Raw genomic sequence first — 27,452 nt, forward strand, 5'->3', positions numbered from 1 at the left:
GGTGTGACAGGTCACTCTGGGGCCTTGCTTCCCCTCTGCTCCCCAAACGCCCAGGTGCTTGGCAGCCTCTTCTCCCAGCACGCTGGTCTGAAGAAATGGGGAAGACTACAGGAAGGCGGCAACACAGTGCCTGTGGGGGAGGGCTGGTCTCCCCTGTGCATACATTGTGAGTACTGATACTGACTTTATAGACTGCTACAAAGATTAAATGGAGGAGCTTGATGAGAGCACCTGGGACAAGAGCAGCTGCTCAGTAAGTTTTCTTCTTTGTTCCCTGCTTCAAAAAATTCCCCCTCTAAAGCCAGGTGCGTTGGCGCACGCTTGTAATCCCAGGACTTGGGAAGCCGAGACAGGAGGATCACAGGCCCTTTGCAATTTAGTGAGACCCTGTTTCAAACTGAAGAATAAAAAAATAGGGCTGGGGGTGTAGCTCGGAGGTAGAATGCCCCTGGGTTCCATCCCCAATACTGAAAAAAAAAAGAAAAATTTACTCCTATGCTGAGCTGCAACTCCAGCGGCATTTGGGAGGAAGGGAGACTGGGCTGGGGGAGGAGCTGCAGCCTCACGCTGCAAATGCTGCTCCTTCTCGGCCTGGCAGTGTCCCCTCCCCGGGAGCCCGCTGCAGACACAGCCGCAGGCTGTACTTGGACCAGATGCATCAGAATCCACATCTGGACACTAGCCTTGGGGACTTCCGTGCACGAGACATTCTCCTTGCCAACCCCATTCCTTTCCCTCTTTCTAATCCAGACACGGTGTTAGACTCTACTCCGGGAGTCTCCACAGCAGAGTTTCAATAAAATGCTTTCTGAACTTCTAGATAGTAACTAATAATGTATATTTGATTAAATATAATTTGGTTGCCTTAAATGGGTTAAAAAATTCAAAACATTCCAAGAAGAAGCATTAACTCAGTAAAATGGTTTTATGTTTTATTATTTTGTGGTGCTGGGGATTGAACCCAGGGGTGCTCTACCTCTGAGCTACCTTCTAAGCCTTTTTTGTTTATTAATAATTATTTTTTTATTTTGGGGAATGGAACTGAGAATGGCACCCGGGGGCATACTACCTCCGAGCTCCATCCCCAGCCCTATTTTTTATTCTTTATTTTGAAACAGGGTCTCATTGAGTTGCAAAGGGCCTAAGTAGCTGAGACTGTCTGTGAACCATGATCCTCCTCTCTCAGCCTCCCGAATGCTGGGATTACAAGCATGAACTACCATGCTTGGCTTCCCAGCTCTTTTTATTTTGAAATAGGGTTTTGCTAAGTTACTATGCACTGGGCTTGAACCTGTGATCCTTCTGTCTCAGCCTCCCAAGTACTGGGATTACAGGTGTGTGACACTGTGCTGGGCTAGCAGAGCATTTTTAAAGAAATGCAGGCTGAATCCAAGCATGATGGCGCACCCCTACAATCCTGTTGGGAGCCTTTCTTCTCAGTCATCAGCCTTGAGGTCACCTCAGTCTGGCTTGGGAGACTGAACTGTCCACCCCAGGATCAAATAAGACTGATAAGCAGGGACGCTGATGATAAACAGAGACCCTGACAAGCTCCTTATTTCCCAGAATTTTATCCTTTCATTCCCTGATTCATCCATGATGACCTTGACTTACCCCATGTCTACTTTGCTGTTTTGGGGATTAATCACTTTTTACAACATTTTGGTTAAAACCCTCAGTGTAAGAAAGACACTGGCAAATTTTTTTTTTAAAGATAATAATAAAGAAAGACACTGGTGAAAGGAAAACAGGAGAGATAACTTTCTCCTCCTCTCTAAAAATTATTCTGACTCCACTGTCATTCATGACAGAGGCTTTTCATCAATCAGTAAACAACAACACTGTCCGTGACATAATCCCAGCACTTGGAAGCCTGAGACTGGAGGATTATAGGTTCAAGGATAAGCTTAGCAACTTAGCAAGACCATGTTTTTTGTGTGTTGTTTTGTTTTTGGTGGTACTGGGGGTGGAACCCAGGGGCTTTTCTACCTCTGGACTATTCTCCCAGACCTATTTTATACTTTATGTGGAAACAGAGTCTCACTAAGTAGCTGAGGCTGGCTTCGAACCTGTGTGATCCTCCTGTCTCAGCCTCCCCAGCGCTGGGATTACAAGTGTGCGCCACCATGCCTGGCAAGACCGTGTTTTGAAAAAGAAAAATAGGGCTGGGAGTGTAGCTCAGAGGTAGAATGTCCCTGGGTTCAATCCCCAGTACCAACAAATCAAATCAAAATGAGACAAAAAAGAAAAAGAGAAAAAGAAAAAAAGAAATGCATGCCAAACTTCATAGGTTCAAACTGGATGGAGTCAAGAGGCCCAGGAGTTCACAGAGCATCTTCATGGAGTGAAATCCTCCCACTGGGAAAAAGATGTCAGAACAGAGGACTATGGAGAAGCCAGAGTAATGGAGAGGAGGGGACTGGAGGAGGCGGAGTTACTGGTACAAAGAGAGGTGACCTGAGCTTCCTAAGGCTCCTCCTCTTCCGGCAGCAACCTCTGCTTTATGTGATCTGACCAACTCTTCCTTTGCTCAGTTCTCCAAACATTGCATAAAGTGCAGGGATTCTCCCTGCCTGCCACCTTTCCCTTTTAAACAATCATCCTCCCCAGGGGGCATATGATTTTCTCACACAGGGAATCTTCATCCTGGGAGGCCTCGGGCCTCTGACATTTTAGCTTTCAGAAGAAGAGGCAAAAACTTGGTGAATTCACAACAGAAACAAAACACGGCCGCGCTATGTTGGCCTTCTCTGGGAGGAGTTACCTGAATCCTTCCTTACAGACAGTACACCGCTCGGGTTCGTCGATGCACTTTTTGCAGCTCGGATGGCATTGAAGGCAATTTCTCTGACCTGGAGGAAAACAGCAAGATGAAGGCAGAGAGGAGGAGAGCAAAGATGGGGTCACATCTGGACCTCAACGGCAGGCTTTTATTTATTTATTTATTTATTTATTTATTTTCCCTGCAGTACTAAAGAGTGAACCCAGGGACATTCTACCTCTGACCTACACCCCCAGCCCTGTTTTTATTCTTTGAAACAGGGTCTCACTAAGCTTCAGAAGGCCTTGCTAAGTAGCTGAGGTTTGGCTGCAAACCCATGATCCTCCCGTCTCAGCTTCCCAAGTCCTGGGATTACAAGTGTGCACCACTACAACCAGCATAACCTCAGGCTTTTTTTTTTTTTTCAGTACTGGGGATGGAACCCAGGGACATTCTACCTCCAAGCTACACACCAGCCCTATTTTTTAATGCTTTATTTTGAAACAGGGTCTCACTGAGTAACAAAGGGCCTCACTAAGTAGCTGAGGCTGTCGGTGAACTGTGATCCTCCTGTCTCAGCCTCCCGAATGCTGGGATTACGAATGTGGGCTACCATGCCTGGCTGTAACCTCAGGTATTTCAAGCAGGCTTGTGGGGAGGGCTCTGCCTCTGTGTCTCTCTCCAGTATGGACCACATAGCAATAAAACGCCCAGGGGCTTGGGTGCAACCATGTGCCCAGGTGTTGGAGATCACAGGTCTCCTACTTTCTTTTTCTGGAGTAAGTCAAAGTCTTCAAATAACCACCAGACGTGCTCTGGGTATGTTTATTAAGACAGGGACTGAAGCCAATTCCTGGCTGGTTGAGCAGAGTTTAATCAAGTGCAAATCTTTATACACTTGATGGGGGGAAACCTGGAGGGTGCTGATTCCTTCCCCTTGAACGTTTGCAGGGGTCTTTTTTTTGAGACTCAGCAGCTATATACAGTGAGATAGGAACCTATAGTGCGCCATTATGTCTCAGGGGGGAAACTGTGGGTCACGCCAACTCTCACCTGCATTTACTAAGTGACTCGTGTTGGCACCCTGTCAAGCACCACCTTATACTGCTACGGCCTGGAAGCTGAGGGGCGTCTCCTGCATCTCAGTGCTGCCTCCTCATGCAGCAGGTGCTCAGCCAGGACCCGGGTGGACCGGGGCGGCAGATTCTGGTCCTGGGAAGGGGCTGGGGATGAAGGGTTCTCTGCTCTGAAGATGGGTTTGGCGGACAGCCCAAATCAGTGGTTTGTAAAAGCAGTGCAAGGTGTTTTGCATGGCTTTCTGATTCCCCTTTAAAGAGAGTCTGGTTGTTTGATAGCTTTTTACGTCTTTAAAGATTCCCTGGCTCCTTCTCCCCAGGCGTAGCAGCAGTGGCCTGACAGGTTGGATCCCGCACAGCAGGTCCTGAGAGGAGTCTGTGGTAAAACCCGTCACCTGCGAGTGCTTGGACATCAAAACGGTAACATCTTTCTCACGTTGGAGAACTATCTCCTATCATTTTAACCCAAACCCTCTCTTTTGTATCTTTTAGGGTAAGGCCAATTGCTAAAACATTGGCCAGAGTCTCGGTCCTTTCTACCCGCCGTCCTGGACAGGTGGGACCATAGGATGCCTGGCTTCGCTGCTCTGAGTTTTAGTCACACCTCTGTCATCACTAGCTGTGGCCTTTTATCCTCTCTCAGTTTGAAGATGAGGACAACATTAGGGGTATGGCCAGCCTGAAGAGTACCCCAGAAAGACAAGTCTGTCCCTCCTCGGCCCAGTTTCCTACCCGTCAGGTCCTCTTCATTCTCAGAGGGCTGCCAACCTCGGGCCTGCACCCAGATCCCAGTCTCAGCACAGCAGCGCTTCCTGCGGGGGCTCTGCCCCCCTGCCCATCCTCAGGTCCACTAATTCATGTGGACCCGTCCTGTCCCAGAGAGGCCCATGGTACAGCACTTACAGAACAGAGAGCCGGGCTGCATGTGGGCAAATTCTGCGGACTTGCATGTGTGTGACTTTTGTGGACTTTCACGCATGCAGTTCTGTGAACTACACACGTGTGGATTCTGTGGACTTGCATGCGTGTAAATTCCATGGACTCGCACATATATGAATTATGTGGGCTTGCATGAATGTGAATTCTGTGGACTCCCACATGTGTGAATTCTGTGAGCTGCATGTGTGTGAATTCTGTGGACTGCATGTGTGCATATTCTGTGTACTTTCATGTATGTAAATTCTGTGGACTTGCATATGTGAAAATTCTGAAAACTGCATGTGTGAAGTTTGTGGGCTTGCACTTGTATGAATTCCGTGGACTTGTATGCATCTGACCTCTGAGGACTTGCATGTGTGCAAATTCTGCGGACTTGCACATGTATGAATTCTGTGGACTTGCATTGCGTGACTTCTGTGGACGTGCGTGTGTGTGGCTTCTGTGATCTGCAGGATTCTTTGCACACAGCTCAGAGCTGCTCTGGGCCAGGTGTGTGGGTAGGCTGGTACTTTGATTTTATGCCCTTTCCTTCCTTCCCCAAGGAAGGTCCTTGCTCAGAACAACTGTGTATATAGGAAGCAGAGGGCCAGGGGAATTCTCCCAGGAGAGGGGACACCAGCCCAGCAGGGAGAATGGACTCAGCCCTCCTGGTGCCCTTGGACGGGCCACTTACTTTCATCGGCGTAAAGTCCGGCCGGGCAGAGGGTCACACAGGTATTGGTCTCCTGGTGATGGTAGAAACCACGGCGGCAAGATAGGCACTGTGTTGGGCTCCTGCCCGAGCAGGTCTCACACCCCTTGTGGCACCGGCGACAGCGTCTTGCCGCTGTGTCCCCAAAGTACCCCAAGGGGCAGGCGCTCACACACTTCCTGTGGGAGCAGGTGCGGGTGAGAGCCTGACTCAGTCCATCCCTGCAGGGTCCCTAATGGGGTGAGGCCAGCGGCTCGGCAGAAGCGATTCCCCAGAGCCTGGCTGCCTGGGCTCACTCGGCAAGACTTTGAGGACACGGGGCCCCAGAGGGGACACTGAGCGTGGGTGAGTGTCCCTTGTCTCCAGGAGCACAGCTGCGAGTTCCTGAGTACACAGGGGCGGTTTGAGGACGTGGTGAGAAGGGTTCTTTCCTTGGGAAGCGGTCCCAGTGGAAAGTCCTGAGGCTGCATTTAGCTTCCTGCAGGCACCACGATGTTGGCATCTGACTATCAGAACTTTGGGCTCTGCTAAATCCCTACTGAGGGTGCCCGCTGCGGGCAGTGAGTCTCACAGGGTGGCGAGTCAAGATGCAGGACTGCCCTTGCACAGAGGCGGCAGGCTGAGACCTGAGTGTGCCCTCTGGAGACTTTGGGAGAGCCACACGTGCGCCTGTGCCATGGAGCAGTGCACACCTGCCAGGCCCGCATCAGGGAGCACCTGTCTCCCAGGCCCCAGGAGGCTCAGTAGTGCCCTGTCCTGTTATCCTGGCCTCCCAGGCCTGGCCTGCACAGCTGGTGGCAGGTGCTCAGAAAGTGAAAAAAAAAATATATATATATATATATAGCTGATCAGCTACTGGTCTAGCGGGGAAACGTGAGGCGGAGACACAGGGCCTGCGCGGACACACAGCCCTGCACTCAGCTCGGGAGGGCCAGCCGGGCCTTGGCCATGTGCTGGGGCTCCCGGTTCAGATCTGCCAGTGCTCTCCCTCTGAGTGCACTCAGCCCCACAGGCTTTCTAGGGAGCTGCCAGGAAAGCCCACACTTGGCCGCGGCCGCAGCCTGGCCTAGGTTGGTCCAGTGCGGGGCCCTTGAGCGCTGTTGTCTGACGGTCCTCCTTGGGTGTCACTGCAAGGTCAGTAACATTCATTTTTGTTTCACAAATGGATGGAGAAAGGTTTATAAGCATGGTCGCCAAAGTGCCACGGTGACTCATTTCTCCATGACATTGTGTGATTAGAACAAAAAATGTATTTAATTTTTAAGAAAATGCAAAGCAAGCCGGGCATGGTGGTACACACTTGTAATCCCAGCATTTGGGAGGCTGAGACCAGAGGATCGCGGTTCGCGGACAGCCTCAGCTACTTAGTGAGGCCCTCTGCAACTCAGTGAAACCCGGTTTCAAAATAAAAGAATAAAAAATAGGGCAGGTGGTGTAGCTCAGTAGTCGAATGCCCTGGGTTCCATCCCCAGACCCGCAAAAAAAAAAAAAAAAAAAAGAAAGAAAGAAAGAAAAGAAAATGCGAAGCAGTTAGGTTGATGTGACTTCTTTGCAGGAGTTTTTCCATGGTCTAAATGGGCTGCCTTCACAGGGCTCAGGGAGGTGGAGATGGCGGCGTCCCCGCCCCTCACCTGCCGGTCTTGACGTTCCCCAGGCTGAAGTGGACACAGTTCAAGCACTGGTCTGCTCGGGGGCCGTCACAGCCTTTGCTACCACACTCAGGATGGCATGCACCTTAAAGGAAAAAAAAAAACATTTCCTTTCATCCAGAGAGATGCTTTCGCCATCAAATCCAGTCCCAGGGTCTCTGGCTGAGGATGCAGCAGCCTGGTGGGGTCAGAAAAACACAGGGCTGGAGAAGCCGCCCTGGGTGGGAGCCAAGTCCAGGGTCAGAAGCCGATTCCCAAGACAGAAAGAGTATGAGGGCAGGTACCATCGCCAACAGGGTGGGGACCAAGGTGGCGAGGGATGGAGGCTGTGGGGTCCCTGAGGATGGATCAGGCAAGGCAGCTGCTTAAGCTCATCCGCCTGTATCAGTCAGCACACAGGGGACCTGCAGGCTCCTGGCTTTCCATTGTAAAGGACAGAGCAGTTCAATCTGGGGTGTCAGGAAAGCTCCATCCAGCATAAAGATGCAGCAGGAGGTGGGCAGGAGAGAATTCCCCACAGGTTCAGGACCAGTGGGTGGGGCTCACATGTGCTGGCTAGGACTCGGTGGCACTGAGGCAGAGACTGCATGTCCAACACAGCTGAGCTGCATGGGGGCTGGCCGCACACCTGGCCCACGGCCTGCTGCTACTGGGGACAGACTTCTCTTTTGGCTGCCCTCACCCTAACCCTCCGGTAGCTGCCACCGACGTCTTCCCTCAAGTCCCCTCTGGCCCCTAATTCCTAACTGCAGCCTTGTGTGTTGTTGGAAAAGCAGCGGAAACACAGGCTAAGTCAGGGGATTTCAGTGCGCCTCCCTTTTGGGCCCTCCCCTGGACGCACCGCAAAGCACTGCAGGGATTGGCTTGACTTAAATGTCCACCCCGGGGCCTGGGTGCAGCACAGACGCAGAAGTGACCGAGCTTGGTGGGACTCCAGGGAGCCACCGAGCAGGCGCTAGGAAGGCTCTGGGTCTTTGGAAGTAAAAAAGCCTTCTGCAAAGTCGGAGCTGGTGCAGGGGGCAGGGAGTGGGCTCCAGGCAGAGAGGAGTGAGCCTGCTGGCCACCCGCATTTTGCATTTTGCGGGAGGGAGGGCGAGACAAAAGCCCCCATTCTCAGCCTCCCACAATGGGCCTTTGCTGAGGCGCACAAAGCCCCCTTCATTCTCTGGCTTCCCGGGCCTTCCCAGTGTTAGGCGCGGGTTATTTTGTCAGCCTCCCCAAGGTTCGCTGTTGTTGATATTTCTCAAGTTTTCATTGTGGGTCCCTGCGGCCTGTCTCTGTTCCCACTGCGAGGCCCTTTCAGAGCTGCGGGGGTCCCCAGGATGCTCTAGACGGCCTTTCCTGGTCACTGCTGTCCCGGTCTGTTTTATGTTCTACAAAAGCTAGCCTGCCACTTCCAAAGCTCTCGGCTTTGATCCCTTCCCCATCCTGGCCCTAGCTCCAGACCACCGGCTGACTGTTTGGGAGTCAGTTCACATCTGATTAGAGTGTTGCCCACACTTTGGGTCACTCGTGGGGCTAGCCCTTTACTGAGGAGATGTGTGTGTGTGTGTGTGTGTGTGTGTGTGTGTGTGTGTGTATATGTATATATTGATGTGTATGTATGTATATATTGATTCCTTCATATTTTATATATTTTTAATATATGTGGTATTAGGGATTAAACTCAGGGGCATTCTACCTCTGAACTACACCCCAGTCCTATTTCATTTTATTTTGAATAGAGTCTTGCTAGGTTCATGAGTCTCAATACTTGCTGAAGCTGTCCTTGAACCCACTCCTTTCTCAGCCTCCCAAGTACTGGGATTACAAGTATACGCTACCACGCCCCGCTACCTCTCTTTTTTTGGTTCTGGGGATTGAACCATTCTCCCTCCAAGCTACATCCCCAGCCCCTCATCTTGCTTAAACAGTGTCTCTGGCTAAGTTGCTGAGGCTGGCCTTGAACCTGTGGTCCACCTATTTCCCCTTCCCGACTACTGTGATTATAGGCGTGTGTCATTACGCCCAGCCTTTTTTTTTTTTCTTCTTCTTATTTTGCAGCTTTGGGGATGAAACAGAGGGCCTCACATATGCTAGGCAGGTACCATACCACTGAACTGTACCCCCATCTTTTGACATTTTTTAAAATTTTGAGACAAGGTCTCACTAATTTGCCAAAACTAGACTCAAACTTTTTGTCCCCCTGAGTAACTGGGATTACAGGCGTGTGCCACTGTATCCAGCTGAAACGTGAACTTGATGGGGCACCTGCCTTTTCCCCTGGTGGCTTTACTGATGCAATGATTTAAGAACCTTTCTTCAGCTGGGCGTGGTGGTGCATGTTTGTAATCCCAGTACTTGGGAGGCTGAGACAGGAGGATCTCAGGTTGGCGGCCAGCCGCACCTACTTAGTGAGGCTCTCCACAGCGTGGTGAGAACTGGTTTCAAAATAAGGAATAAAAAAAAAAATAGGGCTGGGGTGTAGCTTGGAGGTACAATACCTCTGGGTTCAATCCCTAGTACCACAAAAAGGACTTCCTTTCTCTCTTCCCCTGAAGCACTTTCTCCTTAAGACCAGGAGAGCAGCAGCAGGTCTGTCTTGCTTAATACAATAAGCAATTCTCTCTCTCTCTCTCTCTCTCTCTCTCTCTCTCTCTCTCTCTCTCTCTCTTTTGGATTGAACCTAGGAGCACTCTACTTTTTATTTATTTATTTTTACTTTGAGACGTGGTCTCGTCAAGTTGCCCAAGCTGGCCTTGAATTGGCCATCCTCCCACCTTAGCTTTCTGAGTTCCTGAGGTTACAGGAATCTCCTCCACCTGAAGGGGATGGGGTGGGAGTGAGGAGGTACGGGGGGGGGGGGTGCGACAGGGAGATGGCTGGCAGCTTCTCTCCTGCTCTTTCCAGGCACGGGTGATGACAGTTCAGGCAGGATTTGGTCAGGGCTGTGCAGGCTACACCTCCAGCTCTGTGCTCTGGGACAGAGCAGGTGCTCAGCAAATGCATGCATTGAGGTTGAAGGCTGAGAGCGTGGATGAGAGCGGACAGAAACGGGAGAGTACGCAGGTGCTCCCCACCTGCACACAGAATGTTCTAGGATGTCCCAGGACGGGGACTGCCTTCGGAAGGGCCCGGACTGCGGCTTCTAGCTGCCGGTCCACGGAATATGGATGTCAACCCCAACCAGCACCCTCCCCTTGGGGCCTCTCTGCGGTGGAAAGTCTCAGGGACAATCCCTGAAACTTCGCAAACCCCCTTTACAAGTCTGGGGCCCAGCCAAGAGCAGGAGCAGCAGGGCTCTGACATTTGACACTGTATCAAGGCCACCCAGCCCCCAAGCGGAAAGGCTAGGAGAAGACAAGCTGAATCTCGCTATGATACCGAATCCCACTACACCATTAAAAACATCTCAAATGAACAACAGTGCCCATCCAAGAGCAAGGAAGCCTGCGGAAACATCGCTAAACAAACCTCCCAACATGTGGCTCTCTGCTGGAACTGCTTACAAAGCCAGATAACCCAGTTCATCTCTCCCACGAAACATTCTGAATCAAATCCACCTGGTGGCCGTTCATGCCAATCTCCTTCACTCCGGAGAGTGAGCCGATGCCGCTGTAACTCATTCTCTGGCTGAGCATCTGTTCTCAGCGTTCCAATTTGTACTGATGCCTGCTTTTCCTTGATTAGCATGAAAGTTCCCCACGACCCTCGGCCTCCCGGCGTCCCTTGCTATCACTCCTGGCAGAGGCTCTCAGTACAAGGGGCCCTGATGAGCCATTGACTGTGGGCTGGCCGACAGCTGACTGCACCCCCTACATGGAGCTAACCCGTACAGGTTGACTGAACCCCCCCCCCCCCGGAAATTCTTGGTCGAGAAACTCCTGGGTTAAAAAACACACAAACAAATGCATGTTAAAAGCAACTTGGGAGTTCTCCATGGGCTTTGTCAATGGACAGCTGCAGGCACAGAAGGGTTCAGTAGGCGTGGCCATCTGTTTGGCCATCTAAGAAAAGTACCCATCTAAGAAACACCCCATCTAAGAAAAGTATACCCAAGAAGTTGCTCCCCGTTACACTATCAGACTTGGAGTGGGATGCAAGGGTCAGGTTGGTTTCCTGCAGACCAGAATTGCCCACGAGCTTGACAGACTGCTCTCGTTACGGGCCCAGCTCTTTCTGGATAGCTGTGTGGCCTAAATGAGTTCCTTGGCTTCTGCGTCCCTGTCCGCGTCTGCAGAGCGACTTGCCGTCGCGGCACAATCCCGCTCTGCACACACCAGGTGCGGTGTGAATCGAGCCCCACACACCTGCCAAGCTGTCCTGGGAGCCTGTCTTCTAGACAATGAATGCCAGCGCCCCGTCGACCCCTCGCCCTCCTGGGTGGAGGGTCACGCTGTCCCAGCCGTCCTCTACCCATTCATCTTCCTTCCAGAAAGCACAAGGGCTGCTTCCTCCCAAAGCCAGGTTTCCCTTCCTGCCCACAACAGTTCTGTCCTGGCCTCTCTCTCTCTTTTAATGTTGTCCTTTAACTTCAGGGTATCTGAGTGCATGTTTGCACTGACATTGCACTTGTGAAGAGAAATGTGGAGAATGGTGAATGTTGACAATCAACACCTATTTCTTTCTGGAGTGAAAACATTTGGACCATCAACCAGGCGCTGTGGCGTGTGCACCTGTACTCCCAGCACCTGGGGAAGCGGACACAGGAGGACTGCAAGATCAAGGCTAGTGCATGATAACTTAATGAGATGCTATTTCAAAACCAAAAATAAGATAGGGCTAGAGGTGTCACTTGGAGGTAGAACACCTCTGAGTTCAATCCCTAGACACACACACACACACACACACACACACACACACACACACACACATTGGACCACCTAGTCGACTCTAGGGACATTGATTTTTTTGTGTTAATTTGAACTATATAAAATTAAGGCCAGCTACTCTGTTGTAGGAACCTGAGGCTGTCCCTGAGTCTTCCCCGCGTCCTGGCTGGGCTCAGCATCTGCTGGCTCCCTAGGCCCACATGCCCTGGAATCACCTGTGCACCTGCTACAGGTACAGCCTTCCACGCACCCCGACCTGCTGAACCCCAGCCTGCTCTCCACCCAAGCATTCTGCAAGCCCCTAGGGTGGCCTCCGTCTCCACCGCAGCCACCAGATGGCTCTGTCCCAGCAGGCTGGTCGTCACTACAGAGCTGACACCCTCAGCGCCGTGGCCAGAAGGCTCCCTTGTGCCACACCTCGGCCACAGCGGCTGCCTTTCCTCCTGCCAATCCTCTCGGGCCTCGGATCCCCCGCCCCACAGTCTCCCTCCACAGGGCGAATGTCGCCGTCCATCCCTGGCCAAGTTGAATTTCCACACCCTTCTTCATCAGGAGTATTCCAGAACTCACCTCCGCCCTGCCCTGCACCTGCCTGGACCTGGAGCCCAGACCTTCCCTTCTCTGCTCCCCTCCCAGGGAACCACATTGGCTGAGCACGTCTGAGGCCGTCCTATCCACTTGCAGGTGCCTGGTCTGGTGAGGGGCTGTTAGAGTGTGTCCCCCACAGGCTCGTGAGCCGGAAGCTCGGGCCTCAGTGAGGCGTGTTAAGATGGCAGACCTCTAGGAGGTGGGCACTAGTGTGAGGCCGCTGTTGGTTCTAGCAGGAGCTGGTTGTTTTGTTTTGTTTTGCAGGTCTGGGGATGGAACCCAGGGGCATTTGACCTCCAAGCCATATCCCCTGCCCTATTTTTATTCTTTATTTTGAAACAGGGTCTCACTGAGTTGCAGAGGGCCTCACTAAGTAGCTGAGGCTGTCCGCGAACCGAGATCCTCCAGTCTCAGCCTCCCGAATGCTGGGATTACAAGCGTGCGCCACCACGCCCGGCCAGCAAGAGCTGGTTGTTACAGCGAGGCCACACCACATGCTTGGCCTGTATGCACATGGCCGTGGGTTTCCCTTCTCTGTCCCTGCCATCGTGGGGTGTAGCTGAGGGCTCCCTCCACAGAGGATGGACAGATGGGCCCTTCCAAGCTTGGACTTCCAGCCTCTGAGATAATGAATTAAGTAAGTCTTTTTTTTTTTTTTCTTCATAAGTTCTTGGCTTCAGGTATTTTTATACAACAGAAAATAGAACAGTGCAGCTCCTGATACCCCCACAGGGGACCCACTCCCTGAAAAATGGTGTCCGTGTGCCTTCCTTAAACTTCCTTCTCGTCCCTCGCTCACTCCCTCTATTTCTCATTCCAGGGAGAGCTGGCCTCCGCCTCTTCCATCTGTCCCCATCCCTGCTGCTGGCCCCCGGGACCACTGCTCTCTCAGATCCCCCTGCCCTCCTGAGGCAGCAGTGGTCCAGGTGGGACCTCTGCCAGCCTGGGCTCATCACCAACGTACTGTTTGTCCAAGGCCAGCTCCTCAGCCCTGGACGCCCCACGCTCCCTTGGCCTTGCTGTGGATTCTAACTGGCTGCTCCCCCTGCCCCCTTCCCTGCCTCTAAGCCATGGCAGGCCCTGGTCTGTCCCTCTGTCCTGGTCTGTCCCTCTGTCCTGGTCTCTGGGTAGGCTCTTTCTGCTCTTACTGGTCCACCCTTCCATTTGCCCGCGACACTTCAGAGGGCTTCTCCAAGAGCCAGGAGAACATCTCACTCCTGGGGGCCTCCCCGTCCATCCCTCCAGGCCGTGCTGGGTAATCGCTGTGATTCTGAATCCAGAACAGCACAGCGGGAGGTGCCAGTGCGGGTGCTGGAGTCAGTGGAAGATTTTAGGAGGGAATAAAAACCCCGCTCTTCATTAATAATTGCTGAACCTTATCACCATTTATAAATCACAGGGGGGAAACAGAGCAGATTAGTCCATACATAATTCAATGCTCTGTTTTAAAGGAAGGGTAAAAGAATTTAAAATGGAATCAGCCATAAATTATGCTTGTTTTTGTATGGGTGGAATTCTCCGCTTTGTTATTACTACTTTTTTTTCAGAGGATATTGGATAACTCAAAGCATCCATATTCTTAGACATCACCTGTCACTTATCAAGCAGACAGAATATTGAGCTAAGGAAAATATGCCCAACCAGAAACATCCAGCATTGCCCGGATCCCTGTGGGACGGATGGCTCAGCGGGAAAGAAACCGCTTTTAACTTAACATGCTAATAAAAGCCGGACCTTGCCACTGGTGGAGATGTCCCGAGCCCTGCTAAGGGTGCTGTGTCTCCCCATTGCCTTGCCAATGAACTGGTGGCCCGAGCCAGGGGCCACCTTCACAATGGGATGGCCAGAGAAAAAAGATTTGCACAGGCATCTTTATGTTCTGTGAGGCTGTTTTTGTTTTTGTTTTTGTTTTTTTGTTTGTTTGTTTTTTGTAGTGCTGGGGTTGAATCCAGGAGCATTCTGCCTCTAAGCTAAATCCCCATTCCTATTTTATTTTTTATTTGGAAATAGGGTCTCCTTAAGTTGATGAGGCTGTCCTCAGACCTGCAATCCTCCCATCTCAGCCTCCCAAGTACTGGGATTACGGACATGAGCTACCCTGCCCAGCTGTTCCGTAGGTTTTTAAAGATATTTTTGGCCAGAAGTGGTGGTACACACCTGTACTTCTGCCACTTGGGAGGCTGAGACAGGAAGATCACAGGTTCAAGGCTCACCTTGGCAATGTAGCAACATGGTGAGAGCCTGTTTCAAAACAAAGCAAAATAATAATAAAGGGCTGGGGGTGTAGTTCAGAGGTAGAATGTCCCTGGGCTCAATCCTTAGCACTAAAAAAAAAAAAAAAAAAAAAAAGGAGATATTTTGAGTATCATCTCTAATCCCAGGACTGGAGGCTGGTCAAATCTCTACCAGCAGCCCCTTTCTTGATGACGCTATGAAAGCCAGCTTTGTGGAGTCCTCATTAGTAGCTGCGTCCCTTCCACATTCTGCTCGCTGAGAGTCGGTGGACTTGCTTGCGGGAGTCCAGAGGCCATGGGAGGGGGCTTCTGAGGAGACAGGACTGGACGTCACTGGAGGCGGCCAGTTAACTGGGGGCGAGTCCCAGTTCCGGGTGGGCACAGAGGGCCCAGTGTACCGGCCTGAGGAGGTGGGAGAGTACTTACTGGTTTGAAGCATACTTACTGGTCTGTAAAGTATTAGGAGAGCCTTGGGTGGGAGGAGCTGTGTGAGCGCAAATGAGCACCATTACTACGACTTCCAGAGAAGACGCAACCCTAACCCGCCTTCTGCCAGGAAAGGCCCCGCCTTTGCGCCTGTGGAGAAAGGCCACCGGGGGAGGCTAGCCCTCTCCTCTTGCTTCGCCGGTTACCTGTGTAGTCTTCTTCATCCTCGGGCCCCTCCGCCTGGGGCGACGCAGCGGCCTTCGGCGGCTCCTGCCCCGGGGTTGAGAGTTCCAGCATGCGCGAGCGGGACTGGTGGGAGCTGAAGGTGTGGTACGGGTGCTCCGCCGTGCCGTACAGAATGAGGCTCCATTCTTTCAACTTCCCTGGAAGGCAACGGACCCACAGAGTTACGGTGGGCGGCTCTTGGTACACCATGCGCTCCGCGGCTCGGGCCAGGGTTCCCATCGCCTTTAGAGGTGCCCGGTGCCGCCCAGCTTCTCCTCCTGCGGCCGGGCGCGGCCCACCATCTTTACTTCCTGAACACCTGCTGACCAGGTGTGCACCTCCGCCCAGGCCATGTGCCGCTCCCGGGGAGTCTCCCCCTGCACCCCGGTGCTCTTCTGTCCCTGTGCTACCGAGCGGCCCTGCCCTCAGGCCCTGCCCTCAGTGCCAGCTCCACTGTCCTAGAGCACGTTTCTGGCTGTCCTGGTCTCACTACAGCCTCCACTGATGCTGCCTCCCGCCCCTGGCACGAGCTACTCTTGGGTAGGCTGGGTGCCGGGCCCGTCTCGGAGCTTCGTCCCATTGCGCTCAAATGCTGGGTTGCACTGACGGGCTCCACAACTGGGATCCTCACCTTGGGACACAGGGAGACTTGGTCTTGGGCTCTTTTCTCCACAGTCAGCCCAGAGCAGATGGGGAACCTCTGGGGAGAAGCGGTGCTGGAAAACCCAAATGTCTACAGAGCTGGTATGGGAGAATCGCCTCACAAGCAGGGGGCTGAAGGATACAGGCTCTGTCTCCTGGGGTGATGGGTGCTGGGGACACCGATCGCCCGCTGCCTCCGTGTGCAAGTGACGGCCTGTGTGACTGGGCCAGCACAGAGGGCTCCAGCTCACCAACACACGGCCCACAGGCTGTAGCACACTCACCCCTAGTGGATGGGTAGGCGGGTGGGTGGGGACCGGGCACTGGCCCTGAAGTGCACCAGGCCAAGGCCTGGAGATGCTCTCAGTGAAGGTGGCCTTTGATCCAGTTACAGGATGTGGTATGTTAGCAGCACTGTTCTGTCTTAACCATGGCCACGGCTGTAGCTATGGCCAAAGCTTGTAGCTCCAAGCTGCCTGCGATGATTTGGATAGATATTCCCCAAAGTTCCTTGCTGGGAACTTTGTCTACAAATTCATGCTAATGGAATTTGGAGGTGGAGCCTTCAGGAGGTAATTAGGATTGGATTATCCCGTGAGGGTGGAGTTCCATGATGGCATTAGAGGAGAAAGTTAAGCCAGCAAGCTTTCTGTCTTGACTCGTGATGCCCTTTGCCCTTGGACTTTCCAGCCCCCATGAACCAAATAAACCTCTATTATTTATAAGTTACTCAGCCTCAGGTATTTTGTTACAGCGACAGAAAGCAGACTTAGACACTGCCTCAAGGCAGGCCCTATGCTGCCTGCGCCTCTCCTGGCCTGCCCAGCATGAGAGGATGTTAGTAATGTTCTTCAATGTGAAAAACACACTTCTGAGTGGACCATTTCCTGGCACAAGACTCTTCAAAGGGCCAAATTTCTTTAGACACATTTGGTGACAGCAACATACAAAGTGCTTTGCAGGAGCAGAAAACGATGTCACAGAGATGAATCTTCACCCCCCCCCCCCAAATTCTTACATCAAATTCAAGCTGTATTTCAAAACCACGGAGGAAATCTGGGCTTTTCAACTTCTGAGTGGCAAGCTACGATTGTGGTGGGGGTATCACGACAAAAGGACACATACCCAGGGCTCTGCCGGCTGTAATTTGGGTTGAAATTTATTCCAACCCAATGGGATATCTTCAAAAACATCCACAAAAGGCCTACTCACTGAAATAAGATCCTTATTTTGGGATATAGCTTTGGTAACACACAAAAAAAGTGGTGTTCCCTGCAGAGAGAGAGAGAGAAGGAAATCCCCAGGAAGCCAGTAGCAGACCCTCTGTGCGGAGGGAACTGAAGGCGAGACCCAGGCTCAGTGAGAAGAGACATTTCAGTTTTATTATACTCCACTGGGGATTGCTTGTTTTAAAAGCCACAAGCGTGTGCTGCGCTACCTGTTTGCATATGTAAATTTAAAAAAATGTAAGTGTAATTAAAATCCAGCCAGGTGTGGTGGCACAAGTCTGTAATCTCAGTACTTGGGAGGCTGATATAGGAGAGTTACGGATTTGAGGCCAGCCTCAGCAACTTAGAGATATATTTCTTCTTTAAAAAAAAACAAAAAGAGGAGCCGGGCATGGTGGCGCACGCTTGTAACCCCAACATTTGGGAGACTGAGACAGGAGGATCACAGTTTATGGCCAGCCTCACCTACTTAGTAAGGTTCTTTGCAACTCAGTGAGACCCTGTTTCAAAATAAAGAATAAGCTGGGCGTGGTGGCGCACGCTTGTAATCCCTGTGCTTGGGAGGCAGAGACAGGAGGATTGCTCAGGTTCAAAGCCAGCCGCGCTGGCTTAAGAGACCCTGTTTCCAAAAATATATATAAAATAGATCTGGGAGTGTAGCCCGAAGGTAGAAGGGTTTCCAGGAACCCCAGTACCACCAAAAAAAGAAGAAAAAAAAAAAAGAATAAAAAATAGGGCTGGGGCTGTAGCTCAGAGGTAGAAAGCCCCTGGGTTCAATCCTTAGTACCACCAAAAAGAAAACAAAAACAAAAAGTGTGAACAAAGTGGTCAAAGGGGAAACACTGAAAAGCAGTAGCATGCAGGCCTGGGGCACACTAGTGGCACACACGTAATCCCAGTACTTAGTGAGACCCTGTTTCAAAAGAAAAAATAAAAAGACGGCTGCGGGTGGAGCTTAGAGGTAGAACGCCTCAGGTTCAAGCCTCAACACCCTTAAAAAAATAAGGCCGTCATATTCCAGGCCTTTGATTTATGTTTCTGAATAAGTAACATACGTGAGTGGTTTAAAAATCCCAAAGCATAAATGGATATAAAAGTATGAATGCATGCAGTGTGAATCTGCCCCCGACTTCATCCCCGGGTCAATAGCGCCCTCCCCATGGGGGACCTTGGACATCTTTCTTGTGTATCTTCTAGAGGTGTTTTATTCTTATTCAAGCAAATACAAACATATCTTCTGCCTGTTCCTTTTATAAACACACCTCACAGTACCTTGTGTTTCCCACTAACTGTGCTTTGTGATCACCCCTTTGCAAGGGGAGATGTGGCATCATCTGACCCCACAATCCCCGGCTGAGGGGCACTTAGGTTTTTTCCAAACTTTTGCAATCCCAACAGTGCTATAACCTTGTAACCAGGGCTGTAAACTTGGTCACACAAGGAGGGATTCTGTGAGGCTGACTGAGAAAGGGCCCTGCCTGGCAGGTTCGCAGGTCGGGAATCCTGGCTTTGCTAAATTGTTACTGGGTGACCTGTGGACAAGTTACTTAATCTCCATTCTGTAGGTTCTGCATGTAAAGAGTGGGTATAATAACGATTCTCTCTCAGTGAAGATGACTGGGGTACAGGGGCTGCCACTTCTGTGCTTGTTAAATGAAATCTGATGAACAGATCTTCGTGTGTTTATACGTGGACCTTCAGGCTACATTCCTAGAAGTAGGCTCGGGCATCCAAAGGTTTGAGCTCCCTCACAGCCTGGGACTGTGGCAGGGACTGTCAATCGGAGAACTCGGGTTAACTCCGTCCCGTGTGAGAGGCTGAGTGTCTTTTCATAGGATTAAGGTGAAAATTGTCTTTCTCATTTGATACAATACGAAGCAGTCTCTAGCTCAGAAATGATCTAGAACTATTTTCTGGGAACAAACCGAGTCTTCGGAGATGCCTGAAAGTACACTGTAACCGAGTTCATGGCAAGTCCAAGTGGAATGAGAAGATGTTTTGCTCACACCTGGTCTCGAATTTTACTCCTCTGTCTGTGAGATATTTCTGAGCACCTACAGGGGCCCAAGAAATACACAGAAAAAGAGCTGGCCAGAGAGGGCAGCAAGCCCAAGCAACCCTTTCTGGGCATGAGCCTGGGAAGGACAACTTCTCTGCCCTCAACAGGTACAATTCAGAAAACTCGACTTCCAGTTGCAGTTAATTTGCTCATTTATTCATTTTTTTATGGTGCTTAGAAGTGAACCCAAAGGCATTCTACTGCCAAGCTACATTCTCAGCCCCATTTTATTTTTTTTAAACAGATTCTAGCTAGGATGCCGATAGTCTTTCTAAGTTCCTGAGGCTGGCCTCAAACCGGCGATCTTCCCGTTTCAGCCTGTCAAGTACTGGGATTCCCGAGGTACAGCAGCACGCCCAGCTTCTGGCTGCAGTTAAACAGTAGCAATTCTGAAACATCTCTTTTTTCTTGTACTTAAGGCTCTTTTCACTCTCTCTACCAAAGAAGTCACGTTGGTCTTACTGCCTTTATAAGACATAAAAATAGCTATTTCAACTTATGACATAAAGTGTATGGCTTGAATTTCCATCGTGACTCTTTTTTAAGGCTATTTTCTCTAGTTATAAAATGAGACCAATTATTAAATACTGAAACATAAAGAAGAAAATAGAAATCATCTGTAACTCTTTTGGCCTATTTTCTTCTGGACTATTTTCCACACAGGCATTTTTTTTTTTTTATCTAGCATGTCATTTTCTCCTTATTTAGCATCATGTTGGTTACATTCAGAAGTTCTTTGTTTTTAGGGAGTGCGTCTCGCTTCTCCGGTGCCTTCTTTGGCATGGGCCAAGTTTCTGGCACATAGTAGATACTCGATACGTGTTTGCTGAATAAATGATTTAATATCTAAAAACATTTTTTCAGAAGGGAAATATTTCACGATATCAATGTAACCTTTTCTTTAACCAGTCTTTTGCCACAGATGAAAATGGAACATTGGTCCCACATCTCCTTTTTTTTAAAAATACAGATGCTTGCCAGAAATATATACAGACAATTGTGAGACAGACTTTGCTACAGTCTGGACTACTTTTTCTGGATGGAGTCCCTCAAGGGAATCACTGAGTCGCAGAGGAGGCACAGTTAGGGCTCTTCACATACGATGCTGTGAGGCGCCACTGCAGAGATTTTATTGTACGAAGCTTGATTACTAAACACCCAATGGAATGACTACAGGGCACCTGGGAGCATCCGTTTCCCTATAAGGACTACATCCTACACACAGACCATTCCCCAACACCCAACCCAGGCTAACGGAGTCAGCTGGTCCTTTGATCAGCACCGCGGACCAAAGCAGACACAGCAAGATCAGCTCCAAAGCTCTGGTCTACCAGGAGGTCCTTTTCCTCCTGCCACACCCACATGTTCCTCCACCACTGTATCCTGTGTGTCTTATAATGGTGCGCGTGTGCGCGGACACACACACACACACACACACACACACACACACACACACACCAATTGAGGCTTCCCAGGGCCAGCTCTTTCCAGACTCGGTCATTCCTCAGATGTCAGACTCTGGTTGGGAGGACGAGACTTGTGGGTTTAGAAGAATCAAGGGAGAGAAGAAGGTGGACCACATCCAGGGCTATCCCAGGTCCCACCACAGTCCACGCCCAATAGAAAAGCCGCCAAGGGGCAAGAGGATTGGGGAATGTTGGCCCTGCTCCAGACGGAGCCTTGAACAAGAATGTATTACTATTCAAGGCTCCCTGCAAGCCTCCTGCAAGCCTGTTCAAGCTCACCCTTACAAAAACCCAGCTAGTGCCGTGAATTCTTTAGTGTCCAGGAGGGGGTCTTAAAAGATGTCCAAATCCAAATTCTTTGGCTTTCTGGCCAAAAGATTCCTGAGAGTGTAGAAGAAAGAACTGCAAGGCCACCTGCTTCATGCTGGGGGCAGCTGCCAGCTCACGGGCCCCAGATGTCAACAGGCAGGCCGGCGATCATCCCTGAGGGCAGAGGATAATCCGAGCTGGTGCCCTGGAGGCCGCCCATGCCTGGCTTCATCACTGTCCACTATCCACACCGCAGCATTCCCCCGTGATAAATTAGATTCATAATGAGCAAACAGGATTATTCCTGTTACTCAAAGAAAGAGCAAGAAAGAAGGGAAGGCCAGGGTTGAACCTGCCAATAGGAAAATGCCCGCAATAATGAAGCTTTTCTCTGCCCAGCATTTTGCACTAAGCATTAAAGATCCTTGAGAGGGGAATTCACCGCGGGAGCGGGGAAGGCGGAGGAACGGCTTGGCTGGATTAAGGATTGTGTGCTAATACTGTGACTCCCTGGGTGTTCTTGGCCATGCTCGAAGTTATTAAAAATAAAAAAAATTATCCACTTTCTGCCTGCACCTCCTTACTTAAAACTAAAGAAGCACTTTAGTGAAAACAGAGGAAAGGAAGAAAGATTTAGATAATCACGTAAATATGTTCCCGTCTAATACCATGGGGGAGGTGTTTCCTTCTGGGCTTCAGGGAGCTGGTGACCCGAGGGCTAAAGTGAAGTCCCGGAGGTTAATGCAGAAGTTTGAGTGGAAGGAATAATGAAGGCTCCTCTCCATTATTAATTAATTAATTAATTTATTTATTTATTTTTGCAGGTCTGGGGATGGAACTCAGGGACATCTGACCTCCAAGCTACATATACATCCCCTGCCCTATTTTTTATTCTTTATTTTGAAACAGGGTCTCACTAAGTTGCGGAAGGCCTCACTAAGTAGCTGAGGCTGTCCGCAAACCGCGATCCTCTGGTCTCAGCCTCCCAAATGCTGGGATTACAAGTGTGCACCACCACGCCCGGTGTTCCTCTCCATTTATTTATAAAAACATACAAGAACACTTTATAAGGGTGAATTTTAGCCAGGCATGGTGGCCTATGCTTGTAATCCCCACGCTTGGGAGGCTGAGACAGGAGGATCATGCAGGTTCGAAGCCAGCCTTAGCTAATTAGTCAGGCTCTCAGCAACTTAGTGAGACCCTGTTTCAAAATAAAATATTAAAAAAATAGGTCTGGGAGTATAGCCCAGAGATAGAAGCCCCTGGATTCCATCCCCAGTACCATTAAAAAAAGGGATAAATTTTATGATATGTGAATTACATCATAAGAAAGTGCTTCCTAAAAATATTGTGTGTATACTACATACTTGCATGGAAGTACTGATGTTTATCCAATAAACAACACATGATTAAAATTGTGGACTTCAGGTCCACATTATGGCAAGTAAGAAGGAATACAGGAAATGGATTGAAAAGGAGGACAGAGAAGGAACACGTGTCTCATACACATACACAGGTGTACACATGCATATGTGCAATGCACTTCCATGTGAACACACACACACACACGCACTGAGAGACAGATGTAAGAAAGAGGACATTAGGCGAAATTTCCTTGGGCCCCTATAGCCATGAGTCCCTCAAAGTGGATATTTTAAGTGCCAGGAAAAGGATCCGAGAACCCTAAGCTCTGATTTTTATTTGGGTGAAGCACAGAAGCAAATACAGAAGCCCTCCACTAGGGGTGGGTTTGGAATGGCCCCCCAAAGCTCATGTGTTGCGTTGAAAGCCTGTCCCCAGTGCAGCGAGGCCCAGAGGTGGGCGTGGCTGGAGGAGGGGGAGGCACACTGAGGGTGGGGCCTCGGGGGCGGTATCTGACCCCAGCCCCTGCTCGGGTTCAATCTGCATCTGGACACCATGACCTGAGCTGGCTTCTCCTCGGCCATGCCCTGGTGTGCTGCTGCAGGGGTTCTGCCCTGAGCCGGCCATGATGGATGAAACTTCTGAAACCAGGAGCCTTATAAACTTTTCATCCTTTGACTAGTTCTTGTTAAATGACAAAGATGCTAAAAATGCTCCCCCTTATGTGCAGGGGATGTGCGCCAAGACCCCTCGGTGAATGGCTCAAAGTACAGACGGTCCTGAACCCTGGGCACATGCCTTCCCCGTGTACAGTGCACTTATTCAGGGGTGCTCCCATCTGAACTGAGCACTTATCTCTCACCATGGCCATGATGCCTGCAACTTGAGGTGCAACTGCAAAACTAGTATGAAGTTATTTATTTATCCTTCTTCACAATTTCATGAAGAGAATATTTGTTCTTACCACAGCTCTTAGCAGCCCTGGTGTACACTTTTTCTTTCATTATTAGTCCAGAACTTTCTCCTACACACTCGAAGGAGGCACTAAATGGCTTCTCTTAGGCATGTCTGAATCACCAGCATTATGACTCTTCGGCTTTGGAGCCATTATTAAGTTGTCTAAACACAGTACTAAGATACTGAGACCACTGATACGCTAACCTAGACGGCTACTCAGTGACAAATGGGCAGATAGCATATGCAGTGTGCAAACGCTGGCAAAGAGAGATGATTCACATCCTGAGCATGCCATTTCATCACCCTACTACTCAGGACAACATACGGGTAAGGCTTACTAATGATTTATGTCTGGGATTTATCATTTAATATGTCCAGAGCACAGGGGACCACAGGTAACAGAGACCACAGAGATCAAAGCCACAGTTCCGGGAGCACTACTGTATATACCGGGTAAAGGTCCGTCACTGAAACGCACAGTGGTGCACGGCACAGCATGCTCTTAGTAGTATCTAGAAGGTTAAACAGGGGACGTTGGGATATCATCAAATAATCTTTTTTTCAGCTTCTCTGAGGTAATAAATTAATAACCTGAAAAGTCAAAGACTACTCCCAGGATTATAAACAGAGCAGCCCTTTGCTTTACCCCTTTCTACCTCTGGGCCCCGCTACCCCCACCACATACGGCCTCTTTTAATGCTTTGAGCCAACTGTTCTACCAATGATGGACACATTGCAAATGTTCCCACGCAAAGTCTCAGTTTCTCAGTTTTAGAGATAATCTGATGACTTCCCATCCAGGAAACCGAGAATCCGGTTATCATACCATCCCACAAATAAACTTGTATCTCCCCCACACTTCCAAACTTTGAACACAATTCCTACTTGGTCAGTGTTTAGTATCCCCTGCCCTATTTCATTTTTTTTTTAAGCAGGTTTTCTCTCGTTGATCTTATAACTCATCTAATAATTTTTTTTTTTTTGGTGGTACTGGAGATGGAACCCAGGGGTATACAGGGCTACACTCCCAGACCTATTTTATACTTTATTTGGAAAAAGGGTCTCACTAAGTTGCTGAGAGCCTCACTCAGTAGCTGAGGCTGGCTTTGAACCTGTGCGATCCTCCTGTCTCAGCCTCCCAAGCGCAGGGATTATGAGTGTGCACCACCACGCCCGACTATCTAATAAAATTTTAAAACATACGTTTACTATATTGCCCAGGTTGGCCTCAAACTCTTGGGCTCCAGTGATCCTCCTGCCTCAGCCTCCTGAGTAATTAAGGCTACAGGTGTGAGCTATCATGCCTGGCTTGACTTTTAATTTTTGCCTCATCGTCAAAATTTTTGAGTCAGTTTTCTGGTTCTTCCAATGTTCATTAAAAAAATGCAGCAGCCTGTTCCTTTTTCTATGAAGATGAGGTAGTTTCTCATCCGTAGGATGGAAACTGTAATTTTTCTCAAGTTTTCTTTTGCTGCCTAATCATTCCTTTCCCAAGTTTCTCCTCTGTTAGAGTTTGTTTCAACTTTAATGTTGGTTAATTTCCTTGAATATCTGGCAATTCTTGGCATCTTTAGCAGTGAAGTGCTGAAAAGCTGATTGGAAGGTCTGAGTTCCCGGAATATGGAAATGTGTTTTCTGTGTGTTTATTCATTCTGTATATGACAAACTTGCTAGCTTCCACGAGAAAGGAAATGTTATAATCTACCAGTTGGCTCAGATGTAAATAACATTTACATGGGAAATAGAAACAGTTCCCAGAGAAAACAATGACACTCGGTTGAAAATACAGTATCTTTGAACTCTTGAAATTAAGGGAAAAAATGCAGAAATTTACATCCAATGAAAATAACATTCAAAAATGGGTTGAGCTGGGCGTGGTGGCACATGCTTGTAATCCCCATGCTTGGGAGGCTGAGACAGGAGGATCGCACAGGTTTGAAGCCAGCCTCAGCTACTTAGTGAGACCCTGTTTCCAAATAAAATATAAAGTAAGTCTGGGAGTGTAGCCTGGAGGTAGAAAGCCCCTGGATTCCATTCCCAGTACCACCAAAAAAAAAAAAAAAAAAAAAAGGTTGAAACAAAGACATTTTCAAGTAAATCAAAGCAGAGCAAATCCATTATCAACAAACCCATATGACAAAAGAAATGGGAAAGAAAATTCTTTGACCCAAAGGAAAATGATACCAGATGGTAATTTGGATCTATGGGAAAGAAACAAGGGCACTAGATCTATGGTGACACTGAAGAGGAGATTTCCTCTTCCTCCTCCTCCTCCTCCTCCTCCTCCTCCTCCTCCTCCTCTTAATTTTTTAAAAGACTGCTTAAAGAAAAAACTAATATCACTATAAGATGGAGCTTGTAAAGCCGGGCCTGGGGCGCACACTTGTGATCCCAGCATTCAGGAGGCTGAGACAGGAGGATCGTGGTTCGCAGCCAGCCTCAACTACTTAGTGAGGTCCCTTGCAACTCAGTGAGACTGTTTCAAAATAAAGAATAAAAAATAGGGCTGGGGGTTTAGCTCAGAGGTAGAATGCCCCTGGATTCCACCCTTAGTACTGTAAAAACAAAAACAAAAAGAAAGAAAGAAAGAAAAGAACAAGATGGACTTATAATGTTCACAGAAACAAAACGTACTGCAGTACAGGCAAGGCAGCGCAGGGGAATGAAGTTACGCTCTTGTGAGGTCATTTAATATTTGTAAAGCGTGAAGCCATTCAATATTAACTCTTTGCAAACTGTAATTAAAGATGGGTGCATACTGTGACCCCTAGAACAGCCACTCAAGGCACGGCCACAAATCCAGTACAGGAAATAAAATGGGGTGCTACAAAATATCTGATCATTCTCAAATATGGCAGAAGGGGAGGAGCACTGTTGCCTTTTTAAATGTGGCTGGATTTGGCTTATTGATACTGAGCTTTGTATTTCCATGTGTGTTTTCTTGAGGGACTTGGCTGGACTACTTTTATCTCGGTACTTATAGATTGTTTCCCTCTCTCTCTCTCTTTTTTTTTTTTAACTATCTGGACAAGTATATAAAACACTGATAAAACACTGACACTATTTCTTCCATGTAGATATTTAGTTAGAATCTGCCAGTGAATCTTTCTGGTCTCGAGTTTTTTTTTTTTTTTCTTTTTTACATTATAAGATCAATTTCATTAATAGAACAATCTAAATTTTTCTTTCAACATGCTTCGATTTTGCTATGTTGTCTTTTTCTTGGAATTTGTTCATTTCACTTAAGAGCTTGTGTTTTGCCATGAAGTCGCTTAGAGTAAACGCTTCGTAAACGCTTCGTGTTTTTAATGCATTTAAGATCTGTAATAATGTTCCTTTTTTCATTTTTTTTAACTGAAAGTGGAACCCAGAGGCAGTCTACCTTGGAGCTACACCGCCAGCTTTATTTATTTTTTATTTTGAAACAAGGTATTGCAAAGTTGCTGAGGCTAGCCTTAAACCTGTGATCCTCCTGCATTAGCCTCCCAAACACTAGGATTACAGGCATGTGCTACCACGCAGGGCTCCTTGTTTCATTCTTGAGATTACATAATATTTGCAGCTTTTTCCTTAATTGGTCTTTCTAGACCTTTATAGATTTTATTAATTTCTTCAGAGAACCGATTCGTGGCGTTGTTGATTTGGTCTAACCTATGTTTGTTTTCTAGTTCATTAATTTTTTTTCTATGTTAAAATCTTTCTACATTTCTTGAATTTATGTTGTTGGTTTTCTTCTATTATCTCAAGTTGGATGCTTAGCATTATACATAAATTAGAAATCACAATTAAAAAGGTATCTGTGCATGGTGGTACATGCTTGTAATCTCAGTATGTGAGAGGCTGAGACAGGAGGATCATGCGTTTGTGGCCAGCCTCAGCAACTTCGTGAGACCCTGTTTTAAGATTATATCTCACAGGGCTAGGGGTACGTCCATGAGTTCAATCCTTAGTACTAACCACAAAAATTAAAAGATAACCGACCCACTATGACTTCAGAAGATTTGGGCATCATAACGGAGAATTCAGAT

At 48.9% G+C, this 27,452-nt stretch overlaps 1 protein-coding gene across 1 annotated transcript in view; it reads right to left on the reverse strand.

Annotated features, from left to right (window-relative positions):
• PCSK6 (proprotein convertase subtilisin/kexin type 6) overlaps nt 1-27,452 on the reverse strand; it is a gene marked incomplete at both ends in the record, with an annotated part of 187,514 nt that overhangs the window by 14,461 nt on the left and 145,601 nt on the right. The window contains 5 exons of the mRNA XM_080691856.1: nt 2,765-2,852; nt 5,450-5,646; nt 7,099-7,201; nt 15,195-15,233; nt 15,382-15,558. Of these exons, the coding sequence (XP_080547982.1) occupies nt 2,765-2,852; nt 5,450-5,646; nt 7,099-7,201; nt 15,195-15,233; nt 15,382-15,558 (604 nt within the window). The remainder of the gene's footprint in view (nt 1-2,764; nt 2,853-5,449; nt 5,647-7,098; nt 7,202-15,194; nt 15,234-15,381; nt 15,559-27,452) is intronic.

This window comes from Muscardinus avellanarius (assembly GCF_963383645.1).
Source record: "Muscardinus avellanarius genome assembly, chromosome: 3".
Taxonomy (NCBI): Eukaryota; Metazoa; Chordata; class Mammalia; order Rodentia; family Gliridae; genus Muscardinus; species Muscardinus avellanarius.